The following is a 17,381-nucleotide window of genomic DNA, read 5'->3' on the forward strand; positions in this document are numbered from 1 at the left end:
CGGGCTGCCTGCGAACCGTCCCACGCGAACCACCCCACGCATGTCCGACAGAGACACACAGCCGATCGGCCATCTGGCGATCCCTGGGTGGGCTCGATGGGCTCGAGAAGGGCTCAGGTGGGCTCGAGAAGGGCTCAGGTGGGCTCGAGACGGTCTCAGGTGGGCTCGAGACGGGCTCAGGAAGAGCACAGGAGGAACGCAGCCTGAACCCAGGCGGGCAGCTCCCACAGCTGGACTCGTTCCCGGGAGCACGCTTGAGGTGAACAAAAAGCCCCCCCTTGTTCGCCAAACCATCAAACCTTGCAAAAAAAAAAAAAAAAAAAAAAAAAAAAAAAAAAATATTGTTGCAAAATCATAAGAGATGTGGTATGAAGTTACTTAATGCTGTGCTTGTATAAATTGCTAATATATTGCTATAATCATATGATAACCTCGAGCTTTAGTAATATTTTAGGAAAAGCAGCTGAATACCAAATAAAGAAAAGGATCTTAGGACATAACCGAGGAAGACCAAGATGCCTTCATCCCCGCCACCCCAAAAGGCAGAAAAGAACCCCTTATCAACAATGGACACATGCGCCCTTATCAACAATGGACACATGCGCCTGTATCAACAACGGACACAGGTGCCCTTGTCAATAATGGACACATGCACAGGAACCACCAAACGGCAAAAAAAGAACCCCTTATCAACAAGGGACACAGGCGCAGGAGGACTTAAAAAGAACTGTATTGGGGAGGGGTGCGGCGGCAGTTGGTGGAGCTCAGACTCCCCTGTCGTCCAGCGCTGCTTTGCTTTTACTCTCATATACTTTAATCAAATAAATTTCATCGATTGGCATTAATGGCCCCTTGTGCTCATTTATAACACGCTGATATCTCCCGGAGAAAGCAGCGTCTGCAGACGGAGAAAGCAGCAGCCACTGAACAGCAGCAGCCACTGAGACCATCAACAATCATCGCACTCCTCTTCCACCGAAGGAGACTCGTACCAGGACAGCCCGGACTGGAATCAGAAAGGCGCCTCTGATCCCATCTCCTGCGGACTGCTGGACAGGACCAGGAGCCTTCGGACTGCCCCGACGACACAGATTCGGTGAGAAGGTTCAGATTTAAAACATCAATCACTATGGGAGGCACATACACTAAGGAATCTTAGCGGCCTTACAAGGCTTGGCACAGATGCATACAAAGGGAATTCCCAAGAAACATCTTAAAGATTTATTACTGTGGGTCAGACTTAATTACCCGCATTCAGAGACCCGGTTGTTATTTGAAGTGGGTTTCTGGCAAGAGGTCAACAGGCACATATATTTGCTAGCAACAGAAAAGGATGAGGCAGCCTTGAAGTTATTATCTCCAGCAAGGATTATGTTGGAGGCAATTTCGGCTGAAGCTAGAAGCGCAGCCGGGCAGTTAGGTGATAAAAACCCCGGAAAGAAAAGGGGGGGTCAGGGCACGGGACAGAGACTAACTCTGGTCTCAGATAGCCCGGGAAAAACTGTCCCCGAAGAAGAGGAGGGGCAGGAAAAATTAGAACTGTCTTCACTTCCTATTCCCCGAAAACCCAAGAAAGCCCCAAAGCGTCCTGAGACCCCAGAGAACTTAAGGGACTCAGACACCGAGTCAGACACGAGTCCTGTCCCAGAGCCAGGCGATCCTGTTGGGGGGGAAATTCCCGAGTTACAGGAGCCGAGGGCGGAAAAGACAGGAGGGGACGTGGAGTCGCGAACGGGGGTGGAGGGGAGCGGGACCGGCAAGGAGGCACCGAGCCGCGGCGACCGTGATTGCGCAATAGGGGCGGCGGCGGTTCCAGGCGGGGAAGGAGGATTTGTGAGGGCAGGGGGGCATAGCACGGGTGGTACGGGTGCCGTGCCGAAAGCGGCGGCTGAGATGATACGCGCGGGGCGGGAAGCGTGCGCGGGAGCAGGGGCGCGCGGGATTTCCGGGAAGGGCGGAAGCTCCACTGCGTCCATCTCAGATACGGGCAGTGAGGCGAGCGGAGCCTCAGAGACCCAGGCGGGGTCCGGCGGGAGACGCAAGAAACGCATGACAATGACATCACAGCACCCGGAAACAGGGATGCGGCGTTCTGCACGGATCGCAGTGCGCACGCGGGCCAAAGCGCGGGGCGAGCTTGTCGCGAGGAGGCGGGGCGTGAATACGACGTCAGAGGGGGAGGGAGAGTCGGAGGCGGAGACCGAGGGGGAGGCATCGGAGACGGAGCGGGGCGGAGACAGTGACGTCAGCTCAGGGGAGACGGGGGGCGTTCCCGGGGCCGCGCGAGCACGGAGGGTGCGGGCGGAGCGCGGCAGGGGGAGGGTCCCGCCCCCGGCGGCATCTCGGACGAGGAGGGGGCGTGACCACAGCTCCAGTTCCCGGGGCTCCACCCCTTCCCCGGTCCCGATCCCCATGGCTCCAATCCCTGAAAGGCAGGCTTCACCCCCCCCAGGGGGACGTGCAGGTATTCAGCCTACATTGGCAGCCCAAGGAAAAACCGTGCGAACCCAATCTCGTAGCAGGTCTGCAGCAATGCAGCAATTCTTTCCTACAATATATAAAGGGAAAGGTGCAGAGAAAAAAGCGATGTTACCAGAGCAGATGGATTACCCATCGACCTCGGAGTTTCGAGGGTTTGAAAATACGCCATATGGAGCGGATCAACAGAGGGATGATGTGATACAAATCACAGCATCTCAAGGCATTCCTGCATGGATGTTTTCAGCAGCAGAGGCAGCGAAAAGCTTTGTGCATTCATTCAATACAGCAAAAAAAACAATCACGAAGATCTCAAATCTCCTTTTTACATATAGGGGCAAAGCCAAAACCCTCGTTTCAGATGCAAAACGTGAGGAAAAAAAAAAAAAAAAAAAAAAAAAAAAAAAAAGTTGTCGAAGAATCAGAGAAAAGTGAGAAAGCACCAGGCTTTTGCCCAAGATACAGGAAAAAGGAAGGGAAATCAATGCAATCAGTGTTGTTCTAAATATGATGTAGATGGAAATCTTCTGTTTTGAAAAATGCCTCTCAGGAGAGAGATGGTACCATATAAAGATAGAAGCATTAGTAAGGATTCAATTACTTGAAGTTCTCTGAAGACAGAGCATTTGAGAAACATTATTCAGATCCTATCTGTGGGGTCATCAGCTGATTCTCCAATGGTTCAGAGTTTTAGGGATTGTTGTCATTGAGTTTGTAACCTTTGTTAGATTTTATAGGTAAGACTGATAAATAAGGATTGCTGTTAATGTTATATGAATACTTTAAAAAGGTTGTCTTAACTCCTTCTAATACTTCCTGTTGATAAGTTGATTATATAATGAGAATTCTCAGAATTTGTGATAAGAATTATTATCAGGGTATTGTAGTGTTTATAGCCAGTCAGTGTTTTACTATCTCTTTTGGGTGAAGCCACATGTCTCTTCAGAATCTTGTCCTTATTTCCTAACTACTCACAGGTTTTTGGATTTCTTTTAAATCCAGATTGCCTCTCTTGTGGTTTTCTTCATTTATTGTTTCTTCAGTTATTACAGAGGTACCTCAGCCAAGATTTCAAGAAGTCTACTATGTTCGAAGAATTTCCATCCCAACAGAAGTTTCAGAGGGATCCAATTATTAAATGGTTTGATAGACCTTTAATCCTAAGGTTTCTTATTCATAATTGCTGTTTTTAAGAGTCTCATTTTAAGAATGTGCTAAGTGATATCCATCAATTAGAGTTCGGGCTCTGGCCAAGTCCTAACTCTACTTGAATGGAGTGATTGACAATCAGCCCAGATGTTTTCTGCATCAAAAAGTATTCAAGTCCTTTTGGCTTGGCAATTTGACCGTCTATGATAGCTGAACCTGTTTTCAGAGAGAGTTTGGAGAAACATGAATCCGGACATGGATTCTCCAGTTCTCTGTTGTTGTAAGGTTCATCAGCTGTCGCAGACTCTGGGATGACAGTTCAGTGTTGTAGTGTTTGACAATTGTATGATTGCAGATGTGTTATTGGTTATGTGTATTATCTAATTGATCTCTAATTGCTGTCATTTTACATTTCCCTATGCAATTGCATAGAGACTGAAACGAAGTTGATCAATGTTTTATTTTCATATCAGGACCCATTCTTCACCTCCAAGATTTTGAGAAAATCCTCCAGTCTCTTCGGGGACGTGGATTTGTTTGTGTTTTAGCAGGTACAAAAGTCCAGGTGAACCCCAGTGAAGAATGTGAAACTCCATCCAGTGCAAGACAATGTTGACAAGAAGCGCAGGCAAGAAAACGCTGGCCATTCCATAAGCAGAAAAGAAGATGTACAGATGTGGACTGCACAGAGATTCCAACCCTTGTGCTTTGCCCATAGAAGGCTGTGGACTTTGGGTCACTTCATGGGTGTGGGAATCAGTGGTGTTGTAAAATTGTTGTTAGATGATAGCTTGTTATACTTTTGTAAGGCTTTTAGTTCTCTTGTTCATTATGCCATGTGTTCTTCTGTGTGTACGACGTGCAATGAGTCAAGTTACCAGACAAGTGCTTTTTGTGCAAAGAGAGGGGGGAGATGTGGGAACTCAGCGCATCACCTCGGATGCTCTGAGTCCCAGGGAGACCCCTTGGGGGGCTCAGAAGTCCTGGAATGTAGCCAAAGGCACCTGGTGGCTTGATTTTGACCCTTCAAGGGTCGTGCTATCAAAGCATGAGGATATGGAAGTTTCAGAGGTTTGAATGGTGTAGGGCAGGTGTTTTTATAGAATAGAATATAGGTTTTAAGATTTTGGTACAGGGGGGTCTAATGGAGGCAAGATGGAGGATTCAGGCCCGACCTCGTGGCTTTTCTCCTTCTTCTTGTCATCCATCTTCTCTGTGATGTGTGCATTTTAGATTGGTTCATACTAAAGGTGCACTGTTTAATAAAGGTGATGGGTATTGGAGAAAAATTGTAAATATCACATACGCAATTATCAGTATAAGAATGTGCGACCGCCCTAAAGGGGCAGAGAGTGCTTGTGGCTGCCTTGCTGGTCAGATCTCGGCTGGGCAGAACAAAAACCTTAGAGATAAGTTTTAATAAACAACCTGAAGACTGAACTATAGAGGAGTCCAGACTCGTCTGTTCATCGCGGGCTGCCTGCGAACCGTCCCACGCGAACCACCCCACGCATGTCCGACAGAGACACACAGCCGATCGGACAGCCGCCAATGTACTCAGGGAAACATGGTTAATTTATAAAAGTACAAAGCTGGTTAAAAAGGTAGACCATGCAAAAGTAAGAAAACATCAACGAAAATTCTTGCAAGCTATTCATCAGTAAGTACAATTTTACCTTGTTTTTCCTGTCTGAGCACTGTCTTTCTCTCCTCTCATCTTGTTCTCTTTTCCTTATTCTCTCTTGTTCTTATTCTGACTCATTTTCTCTCATCCCTCTTCTGCATCTCTTCCTATTCCTCTCTCAAACCCCCCCTTGTTCCTTTCCATACTCTCACTACCTTTCATAGTCTCTCTTGCTACATGGTTGTCTCTCCATCTCCCCCACCTCTTTCCCTCTCTAAGTTTCTTTCTGTCACAATAGATATTTCTCTCTCTCTGTCTTATTCTGTCATACTCTGTATTGTTCTGTCTTTTCACTCCTTTTCATTCTCCCTCTTCCTCTTCCCTCCCTCTTTATCACTCTCAATCTCTCATACCCCTGTTGTTCTCTTTCCCCTTTCCTGATTTTCTGTCTCTTTCTCTTGCTTGCTTTTGCTTTTCATTCTCTCTGTTTCACTCTCTTTTTTTCTCTCTCTCTTCCTCCCCACCCCCTCCTCTATGTTTCTTTCTGACAAAACTGTGAGCACTCTCCCCTTTTACACTCTTTCATTGTCTCTTGGTCTCTCAGTATCTTTTTGTCTCTCTCCCCCCTTCTTTTTTCCCCTCACCACCCTTGCTCTCTTTTCTTTCTCTTGCACACACTCTTCCTCCTCTTTGTGCATTCTTCCTCTTCTGCACACATTCTCCTTCCCTCACACATGCAATCTCTCCCTTCCTAGAATTGTGCTCTTGAGTTTGCACTTTCTCTTACTTTCAGAGTAAGACAAAGTTTTACTATAGTATCTATTTAGAAAAGAAAATACTCCGGTCATGTGCAGCACAGGGTAATGCCAAATTGTTGAGAGTGTTTGTAGGAGTTTTCTAAGCCACAGTCTGGTAAAACTGTACAGTCATTCAGTTTCTCTTCCTTGGACTACATGGGAGAAATAAAAAGACTTTTTTCCCCAGCAGTCACAGACCCATCATAAGGAATATCCAGGACCTATGCTGTTACTTGTCTATTTAAGATGCCTATACCGCCTTTTTGTACCACCTGTGAAATGGGTTTTCCATGACATGCTGGGGAGATGTAGATTGATAAAGATTAATTTTAAACTGATGTTTTGATAATTTCTAAGCATGGGTCTGTGTGTGACCCAGGATGTGAGGAGATCTGGGGGTAACATCCAGCTGACCCACCTGCATTTCTGATAGAAGGTATGAACTATTCTACAAACCTTAATTACTATATAATATTTGGCAAACTTTCAGGGTTAAATGTTACTGTGTTCTTTTAGAAAATCTTGAGGCAATAGAGTCTACAAAAGCTGAGGCAGTTTTTGGTAGGTAAAAGGATGATTTTTTGAGTTCTGTCATCCTGCTTAGCTTAAAGGATTTGGGAGGAATGGCAGGGGTTATGGGATAGAAGGTGGCATGTCCTGTATGTCTTTTACTGGACTTGAATCCCTGAGTGCAAAGGTTACTCCATAACATTTAAACCTTGCTATTTATTTTCTCTGTGTGTGCTTCCTGCTGCAGAAGAGTACTGTGTGCAATTTGTTTTCTTTCTCCTTGCATCTTTGAACTTTTCTCAAGGAAACATGGCACCTCATGGTAGCAAATGGCTCTCTTCTGTCTTTCTGGATTCCTATGTTTTTTATTGTTTCCCCTCCCTCACCTTCCCAATCATTGGGCTGGAGACAGGAATAAAAGGTGTGAAGTTTCAAGGCAAATTTTATTCAAGAAATCTGAGTAGATAATGATAAGTATCAAACTCACAATCAAATCCCTCAAAAGTCTAAAAATATTGCCTGTGATTTCTCTCTTCAGCTGGTGTCAGCATTTTTTTCTTTCTCATGCACACTTAATAAAGGGAAGGTGAAATCAGTGACAAGACATTTCATATATTGCAAAAAGAAAAAATCTGCAGGGAATAGTTAATGGGAAGGTGCACCTATTGTGCTTATTTGGTTGTTTTAGTGTATTTTACAGTGTCTTCTTCTGTTTTGTCTCTTTTATTTCAACAAAATGAAAACAGAGCTAGGAAGTAAGTTGTATGAACTGTTAGTAATTAAATTTGCAGAATTTACTACAGTTTGCATGCAATAAAAGACAGTCTTTATTTGTGAACTTCAGTGGTCTAATTGCTACCATGGAAACACAATCCAGAATCATAATCCTTTGCTGTGATAAGTAAAGTACATAAAAATAAAAAATTGTTTACTATTTCTTTGTAATAAATTTAAGTACAAACATGTGCCATTTTAATTTTAATTTCACTCTTGCAGCTAAAGACTTACTACTACCTAGAGAGACATTTTCCAGTCTGCGCCATATATATATGTGTATATATATATATATATATATATATATATATATATATATAAATGAGAACCCACTTATACTTCACAGAAAATTTGCTTATTTTTTAAAATCACATCTAAATTCGCTCATGTAGTAAGATTAGGGAACACCTAGGAAAGGTCAATTACATATCTTTTGGAGTATGTGCATTACTAATTAATAATAATGCAGTTAGCTAAGCATTAAAGAAAAAATGTACCCTTGATTCTTCTTTCATGTTTTATAGAGCAGACCAACTTAAATAGTGCATTGGAAACATATGTCTCATGTAAGTTTTAAATGTAAGCATATTTAAATTCAAAAATGTTCAGGGTGGTAAGAAAATGAAATGTATTGGCAAGTATGCTGGTTATTTGGCTGTTGGGCAGATGGAAGATCTGTTTAAATGTAATGAGAAACTCACTAATCACCGTATTTCCATCAGGTTAAAACACCTGCTAATTCAGTCAATTTCTGACAGAGCAGGGCTAATACCTGTATCTAGTCATGTAGGCATGGGAAGATTCTTGATTAGTAACAACATTACTGACAAAAATAATTTGTTTTATGTTTCTTCCTATATCTACTTATAACAACACTGAGGCTTTGAGGAACATGTTGGCTTTCATATAGTCTGTATAAACTATATCCCCTTTTGAATGCAACTTTACCCATGGCAAACAATAGTCTCAAGGACATGACATTTCCTTGCTTTTTTTTCTTTTGCAGTGTTGAAGATGAATGTTTCTCATTGTACCAGACACATGACCAATTCTGACTTTATAAAAAGCACTTGAGGCATTGTCCATGCTGTTATCTGCTCTTGTAAGATTTATGCATGCTTTTAAAAAGTCCTAAGTGACACAAAAATCTAACTTAAGATTCTGCTTTTTAGATTAAGAAGTATAAAAATGGAACAAAGGAAACTGAATGATCAAGCCAACACTTTGGTGGACCTGGCAAAAGTTAGTAGGCAATTAGTGTTGCTTTGAATCAACATTCACCCTTTCCAAATGAAGACTTCACAAGTGAAAATGTAATGAACTATGCATGCAAATATTGTAAACAATTTTTTAAATTCTAGAAAATGCAAACACATATTTGCTTTGGGTTAACATTTATTAAGTGAAACATCTTGTTAATGGCTCTGAATGTACCTTGTGGTATTTTCCACAAGGGTTCCAGGATGAGGGAAGAGACGAGAAAGTTGACTCCATGTTTCAGAAGGCTTGATTTATTATTATATGATAGATAATATATTAAAACTATACTAAAAAAATAGAGGAAAGGATTTCACTAGAAGGCTAAGCTAAGAATAGAATAGGAATGAATAACAAAGGTCTTCTCTCAGACCGAGACCGGCCAGACAGGTGAACTGTGATTGGCCCGTAATTGGAAACAGCCTGATGAGGCCAATCACAGATTCCCCCTGTTGCATTCCACAGCAGCAGATAAGAATTGTTTACAGTTTGTTCCTGAGGCCTCTCAGTTTCTCAGGAGGGGAAAAATCCTAAGGAAAGGATTTTTCATAAAACATGTCGGTGACATACCTTTTATTTTTTTTTAACATTTGGAATATATTTCATAACTGAAGAGGTGATCCTGAGAGAAGTTGAAAGATACTGTAGTAACCATGGCAAAAGCTTAGATTGAACTTTGACTATGAAATGTTTGTGTAGTCCTGTAAAATAAAGAGGCTACAGTTCACAGGCCTTCACACAGATGGAACTTAGGGCTTGTGGTTTTCAATTTCTGTTCTCTTATAAAGCAGTGACTTTAGACAAATAACTAAGGTCTATATTTGTTCCAAGTTTTTATGATGAATAACTGCCCACTTGGCTGATATAAAGATTTGTTATTCTTTTTTAACGCTATTTGAGATCAACTAAAAGAGACTATTAAATTGCACACACACACACACACACACATGGACACATGCATGATAAGGTGATAAGCAAGATATCAGGTACATATAGTATAATAAACCATAGAAGTGGTTTCTCTTCCATGGTAGCCACTCTGTATTTTTAATCTCTTTGTCCCTCCATTTTTCCACACTCATTCATTCCTAAATCACCTAGATTACTCCCTTTCTTGGCCTTCCCTAAATATCCTGAGTCCTGTGCAATCCCAAAATACTTTTCCCCTGCTTCCTAACATGTGTCCCATACCCCAAGGCAGCAAACCCCCCCCCCCCAGTCAAAAACATGTTCCAACATTAACTCATCCTCATGGGTTTCACATCAGGGCATTAGGGCTTAGGGTTTCCTCACACAACTCTACGAGGCCTGGACAGGAGTTCCTTACTCTGAATCCTTAATCTGGGTTCCTACATGCCTTTGCAGGACCCAGCAGGCAGGCATACAGCAGCATGGTGACCACCAGGCAAAAAGTTGTCCTCTGTTTCTCCTGAGCTTCTAGCACCCAGTATAAGTTCAACCAATGCAGTCACACAGACAGAGCTCCTGTCAAAGCATGTGACCACACAAACTTCAGATTATGGGGTGCGTACAATGATATTCCTGGAGATAAAGGGTGATAATAAATGCCTGTGGGAGGTGTGACCAGGTACGTTAACTGCTCTGCCTGGTGGCCCAGCTTCAGGAGGAGGTGGGCAGACTGAGGAGTTCAAGGAGATTAGTCAAACTGTGCTCTGCTATCTCTGGTACACAGAAGTCAATTCAGCATGGTGACTATGGAGGTCCAGAATCTGTTCTGTACCAGGAGGAAGGAAGCATTAGGAGGGATAGGGGGGGTAGAAGCAAGTTACTGCATGGAGCTCTAAGAGGAACCCCTCCTTATCCTTTCAGCTACCTTTGCAAAATAGGTATGAGAACCTGGGTATGGTAGACAAAGTGCATAATGAGATGGAAGAGGAGTAACCTATGCAAGCACTCTCACCAAGGTCAGGTCAACCAACTCACAAGACCTGCATTAAGAGCACTGCTAAGAAAAAACAATGGCAAGTTATGGTCATGAGTGACTCCCTCCAGAGTAGAACAGAAGCACTGATTTGCAGAACGAATGCTCTTCTCAGGAAAGTTTGCTGCCTCCCTGGGGCCTGAATCAGGGATGTCATCAGACAACTGAAGGACTTAGCATAGCTTTTGGACTATTAGTTTGGCTCTTTCATGTTGCAACAAAAAGTCAAAGGTCAATTAAAAGAGATTTCAGGGCCCTGGAAAGAGTTCTAAAAGATTCAGGGGCACAGGTAGTGTTTTCCTTGATCCCTCCAGTAATGGGGAGAGACTTTGGAAGAAACAGACAAACCCAAGATACTAATATCTGTAACTTTCCTTTTGTGGATGCTGAAATTGTAAGGGAACAATTGTATCAGCTGAATATTCATAAATCCACAGGCCCTGCTGGGATACATCCTGGAGTACTGAAGGAGCTAGCAGAAGTTATGGCAGGACCCATCTTGATCATCTACCCAAAATCTTGGGAGTCTGGGGAGGTCCCTGCTGACTGGAAGATGGCCAGTGTTATTCCAATTTTCCAGAAGGGTATGAGGGAAGACACGGGAAACTACAGACCTGTTAGTCTACCCACAGTACCTAGAAAAATTATGAAGATCATACTGGGTACCTCTGAAAGGCATTTAAAGGACAATGCCATCATCAGGCACAGTCAACACAGGTTCACTAAGGGAACATCCCATTTAACCAGTGATAAGGTCCCCCACCTAGTGAATGAAGGGAAGGCAATGGATGTAGTTTTCCTGGACTGTCCACTAGTGGTATTCCTCAGGGCTCAATTCTAGGGCCAGTTCTATCAATGATCTGAATGCAGGAGCTGAATGCACCATTGGCAAGTTTGCTGATAATAACAAACTGGGAGGTGCTGTTGAATCTTTGGAGGGATGAGAAGCCTTGCAGATGGATCTAGATAGACTGGAGGATTGAGCAGTCACAAATGGCATGACATTTAACAAGACCAAATGCTCGATTCTGCACCTGGGATGGAGTAACACTGGGCACAATTAAAATTATAAATTATAAATTGGGAGAGGAGTGTCTTGAGAGCAGCCCTGAAGAAAGGGATCAAAGAATCATAGACTCATAGAATCATAGAACCATAGAATGATAGAATATGTTAACTTCAAAGGGACCCTCCAGTATCACTGAGTCCGACTCCCGGCCTGATGGGTTTCTCCTCGAGCCAGGTTTTATGAGCTCTCAGACAACCTATCACACCCGAGATAGCCCAGCTACCCTGAATGGCATAAAATTAGCAGGATGGCTTCTGAGGTAGTGTTGGAAACAGCAAAAGGTTTAATAAAAGGCAAAATAGCAAAACTCTTACAGAGAAAAAGTGAGCCGGGGCAAGAGGTTCTTGGTCCTGCTAAAACACCCCACAAAAGCAATTATTTCCTTTCTTCTCTTCCTTTTCTAGTGAATTACTTATGTGGGACCTCTTGGCCTCTGTCCAATCAGACAGCCCCAGGTCTGAGGTGAAGTCCCAAAGGTCCTAGGAGGTGTCTTTCCACCAAATTGAAAGAGAGAAACTTCCAGTCTTTTTGCCTTTCTAAGCAGACAAAGAATAATTTAGTCACTCCGTCAACAGGGGGCACACTCCTACACCGTTCCTGCACAGCACCATCCCCAAGAGTCACACCATGTGTCTGAGAGTATTGTCCAAACACTTCTTGAACTCTGTCAGGCTTGGTACTGTGACCACTTCCCTGGAGAGCCTGTTCAAGTTCCCAACTACCCTCTGGGGGAAGAACCTTTTCCTGATATCTAAAGTAAACCTGCCCTGACTCAGCTTTGTGCTGTTTCTTCGAGTCCTGTCACTGGTCATGAGAGTGAAGAGATCTGTACCTGCCCCACCACTTCCCCTCATGAGGAAGTTGTAGACAGCAATGAAGTCTCCCCTCAGTCTCCTCTTCTCCAGGCTGAACAGATCAAGTGACCTCAGCCACTCCTCATATGGCTTCCCCTCAAGGCCCTTCACCATCTTTATTGCCCTCCTTTGGATGCTCTCTAATAACTTTATATCTTTCTTACATTGTGGTGCCCAAAACTGCCTCCAGTACTCAAGGTGAGGCTGCACCAGTGCAGAGCAGAGCAGGACAATCCCCTCCCTTGCGCAGATGGCAATGCTGTGCCTGATGCACACCAGGACATGGATGTCCCTCCTGGCTGCCAGGGCACTGCTGACTCATATTCGACTTCCCATAGACCAGGGCCCCAAGGTCCCTTTCTGCAGCACTGCTCTCCAGCCTCTTGTTCCCTACTCTATACTCACAACCAGGGTTGTCCAGTCCCAGATGTAGAATCTGGCACTTGCACTTGTTAAATTTCATATGGTTCATAAAATTTATACCATTGGATCTAGGGGGTGGTGGTTGACAGCAGGCTCAGTATGTCAGCAGTGAGCCCTGGCAGCCAAGAGGGCAAACTGCATCCTGAGGTGCACTAAATACAGCACAACCAGCCAGTCAAAAGAGGTGATTATCTCACTGTATTCAGCATTGGTGCAGCCTCACCTTGAGAACTGTGTGCAGTTCTGAGCCCCACAATTTAAGAAGGATATGAAGTTACTTGGAGTCAGAGACTGAAATGTTAAGATTTATGGCTAAAACATCTTCATGAAGGACTTTTGCATAACATAGCAAAACCATACAAAAGCTGCAGAGAAAACCGCCACACCCTGACTAAGCCCTGGATCAAGCTTAGCACCTTTGGGGTGGAGACCACAGCCCAGGGACTATCAGCTGCCAGGCTTGCACAGAACCTCACACCAAAGGGTGCAGAGGAGCCCAGCTGCAGGGGCCACTTCAGCCTGGGAAAAACTGCATCCACAAGAAGGACAGCAGAAGGGGGTGTGAGACAGAGTAGAAATTTTCCAGGGTAGAAATCCATTTTGATTTAGGTGAAATGTACGTCTTTGATTTAGGTCTGTAGCTTGCTGTTTAGTCTGACTGCCTGTTCTCTTGAAGAGCCTGTGCTTGGAGGGACTGCTTCAGCCGAAGGACAAGAGATAAGGGGGGAGGAGGGAAGCAGACAGGGCAAGGCAACCTGACCCAAAAGTTCCTTCTGAAGAATTAGTAGCAAGTGTCACATGAAATCAGTAGAATGAATATGTATGAACCTATTGTGAAATTGTATGCATATGCATTTGAGAGAGGGATAAAAAGGGACCTGAAGTTCCCAAAAGTACTCATGTCATTTTAGGGAAATGATTCCCACATGCATCCAGCGCTGTAATAAACATACCGGCTTCACAACTTTCACAAAGTTGTGGAGTTTTGTTTTTTCTCCCCAAAACAGGTGTCATGGCCCATCAAAGGCTCCCCCCAAAGGGGTCCCCAGACCTTGTGCCAGAGCACTGCAACATGATGCAACACATCCACAGTGTTGTGAGGGACAATGTCAAACTTGCCTTCCCCAGGGGAGGCACATGGGCTTTCCCATCTGGCCCAAACATATATTAATACATGGGATTCTATACTTTTCAGTGGCGGGCGGCAGGGAACCCTCACCACCAAGAAGACCAGATGGAGGGGAGCAACGAGACGTCATTGGGAACCTTGGAAGCGTGATATGTTTCTACCTAACACCCGTCACCCTGTCCCCCCCATCCATGCACACCTGTCACCATGATATTTTATGAAAAATCCCTTCGCCAGGATTTTTTCTCCTGGGAAGCTGGGAAGCTGCTGCTTTGGAATGTGATTTGGAGAATTGTTTATCCCAGTCTGTGAATTGTTTTTACTTAAGGACCAATTCCAGTCCAGCTGTGTCAGACTCTCTGGTCAGTCACGGGTTTTTATTATTCATTCTTGTCTAGCCTTCTGATGTCTCCTTTCTCTTTCTTTAGTATAGTTTTAGTATAGCATTTTAATATAGCATAATATCATAAAATAATAAATCAGCCTTCTGAGAACTTGGAGTCAGATTCTCATCTCTCACCTCGTCCTGGGGACCCTCACAACACCACAAAAAACGGCGTCCTGCATTCACGTCCGGCCGTCGCACGGCCTACAGGAAGCCTACCGGAAGGCAAGTAAGCGGAAGGACGGAACGGAAATCAGGGAAGGAATGAAGTGGCTATGGAACGTCCGGTAAGTACGCGAAGTGCTCCTTCCTTCCTTATCCTTCTCCTTGCTCTTTTCTTTCTCTTTCTCTTTCGCTTTCATCTCTCTTTCTCTTTCTCTTTCTCTTTCTCTATTCTATTCTCTTTCTTCTTTCTTTCATTTCTTCTTTCTTTTCTTCTTTCTTTCTTTCTTCTTTCTTGCTTTCTTTCTTTCTTTCTTTCTTTTCTTCTTTCTTTCTTTCTTTCTTTCTTCTTTCTTTCTTCTTTCTTTCTTCCTCACTATTCAATAAAATATGTTACTTTTTTGGCACCAACATCTAAGCTTATTTGGTTTTAATCACATTTTGGGGTATATTTTGAACCTTTCTGATTTCAATCTGTTTTATTCACAGAGACTTCTTTTTCTTTGGTCTTCTGTGTTTAAACCGGTTTGTAAGACTTGAATGCATCCACAGGAGGGCAACAAAGTTGGTAAAAGGCATGTCCTATGAGGAGCAGCTAAGGACACTGGGGTTGTCTAGTTTGGAGAGAAGGGGGGTGAGGGGTCACCTCTACAGCCTCCTGAGGAGAGCAAATGGAGTGGGAGTTGCTGATAACTTCTCCCTGGTATCCAATGGTAGGATGGATGGGAATAGTTGAAAGCTGCATCAGGAGAGGTTCAGAGTGGACATTAGGAAGCTTTTCATTACTGAGAGGGTGGTCAAACACTGGGACAGGCTTTTTAGAGAAGTAGTTGGTGCCCCATGACTGTCAGTATTTAAGATGCATTTGGACAATGCCCTTAATAGTATGCTTTAACTTTTGGTTAGCCCTGAAGTGGTCAGGAAACAGGACAAGATGATTGCTGCAGGTCCTTTCCAACTGAACTATTCTATTTGATTTGATTCTATTCTGCTGCTGTGCTTGTGGAGATGGGCCAGTTATGGACTTCTGGCTCCTTTTATGGGCCTGAGAGTAGCCATGAAAGGGTATTTTTCAGATCCCCCACCCACCATTGTCTGTCTCTGCTCATTTGTGGGTGTGCAGATTATAATTTTATCACGTAACCTAACACATGCTACTTACCTGTTGTTAAATGTTGCATTTTTAAAAATCATAAAACAATAATGAGACTTACAGTGCTGAGCGGAAAGTATTTCATGCTTCACATTAGACTGCAATATATAACAATTATTTTATATGAACTTAATTTGAATCTTCATTAGAAGTATTTATACACTTTTCCCAAGGGTTTCTCATACAAATGTCTTCGGGCACCTCAAAACGCAGATCAATTTAAAGTGCAACATCAAAGCAAACTTTCAGTGTTTGTTCCTCTTTTGTAGTAGAGAAACACCCGACAACTTCAGTTACTGAAAATACATTTCACTGTGCTTCTGGCAACTGTTAAGGACTTTCCAGATATTATTAAATGCAGATTTGTTTTCTTTCAACAATTATGATATCATCTTGATGCAGGACAGAGAAAGTGAATTATAGACACTTATCTGATATTTCTGTGCTTTAAACTCCAGGTAGTCATTCAATTCATTTTTCATTCCTTTATAATGGATTATACACTTCAGTCGGTTTATCTACTGAATTATGCCCATTTATTTTAAATTTTGATTATGTCTAATCTGAAGTCTCAATCTACAAGAGGGAGAAATCCAGTCATTAGTTTTAGTAATTTCCCTGCATTAATTATAAAAGAAACAAATGGAATTCAAATAGAAAGTTACAGACTTTATGAATTAACATACTTCAGATTTCATTTGTACTAAACATTATGACATTTTAAAGCTTACCCAATAGACTTTCTGATACCAAACACCATTTTGTAGCGGACAGATAGGTAGGGGAAGGTAGAAGTAGAGGAGTGTACACTTGGTTTTACTCCTTGCTCTACATTTCAAAACAAATCCACTCAACTACTCTTATTACCACACGTTCAAGCACAGTATAAGGAGAAAACAAGATAACTGTTTTCTTTTTAAAAGTATGAAGGTGTTTAAAAATCAGAGGAAATGGAGAAAAGTGAAGGGTGCATAACGGTCCTCTGAAAGCTTTGTTTTCCTTGTGGCTTACACAACTAATTCTGTTCACAAATCTTATGACGGTGCATTTCTAAGCAACTAAACTTCTAAAAGAGTCAGGCATTTCATCAAATTCAATAAGAGCTTGACATTTTAAATGCAACTCACCATATCAATGTTACATTTCTGCTCAACAAATTTAGCACCAGTAGAAAGTCTGTCATACATCTGCAAGTAAATCTACTTCAAAAGACTAGAGCTTGTTAGAATACTCATATCTTCTTTTGTGAAATGCAAAAGCATTTAAGAAACCTTGTTGAATTGCACTGCATGTTTCAATATCAGTAAGATCTCTCTAAACCTTTTTTATATCCTTCTACTTTCAGACTCAAAACATCATGTATGACATGATTTCTGAATTAAATGAAAGAAGTGAAGATTTTGAGAAGAGAATTGTGACTCTGGAGACTAAACTGGAAACTCTAATTGGCAGAATTCAAGATCTCCCTGAACTGATTAGCCAGACAGTCAACCAACAACAGAAGGATCTCCTTGAGTCTCTCATACAAAATTATAAATATGTTGCCTACAGTGCTGAGCGATCATGGTCTTTGTCAAAAAGAAGGTGATCCTCCTCCACAACACCACCAACTTCATCAGAGAGTAGCTAGAATAGAATAAGTTAATCACTTTTTGCCATCATATGGTCAATATTT

General features: G+C 42.8%; 2 protein-coding genes across 3 annotated transcripts in view; one reads left to right on the forward strand and one right to left on the reverse strand.

The window, feature by feature from the left end:
* The window catches only part of LOC103821203 (small conductance calcium-activated potassium channel protein 2-like), a 238,388-nt gene extending 221,094 nt beyond the window's left edge, over positions 1-17,294 (forward strand). The window contains exons 3-6 of the mRNA XM_050986457.1: positions 4,261-4,269; positions 5,173-5,287; positions 8,505-8,574; positions 17,052-17,294. Coding sequence (XP_050842414.1) covers positions 4,261-4,269; positions 5,173-5,287; positions 8,505-8,574; positions 17,052-17,294 — 437 coding nt within the window. The remainder of the gene's footprint in view (positions 1-4,260; positions 4,270-5,172; positions 5,288-8,504; positions 8,575-17,051) is intronic.
* Positions 1-17,381, reverse strand: part of LOC127060968 (uncharacterized) — a 1,003,595-nt gene that overhangs the window by 44,710 nt on the left and 941,504 nt on the right. The gene's annotated exons all lie outside the window — the stretch shown is intronic.

The sequence above is a fragment of the Serinus canaria genome, chromosome W (genome assembly GCF_022539315.1).
Source record: "Serinus canaria isolate serCan28SL12 chromosome W, serCan2020, whole genome shotgun sequence".
NCBI lineage: Eukaryota > Metazoa > Chordata > Aves > Passeriformes > Fringillidae > Serinus > Serinus canaria.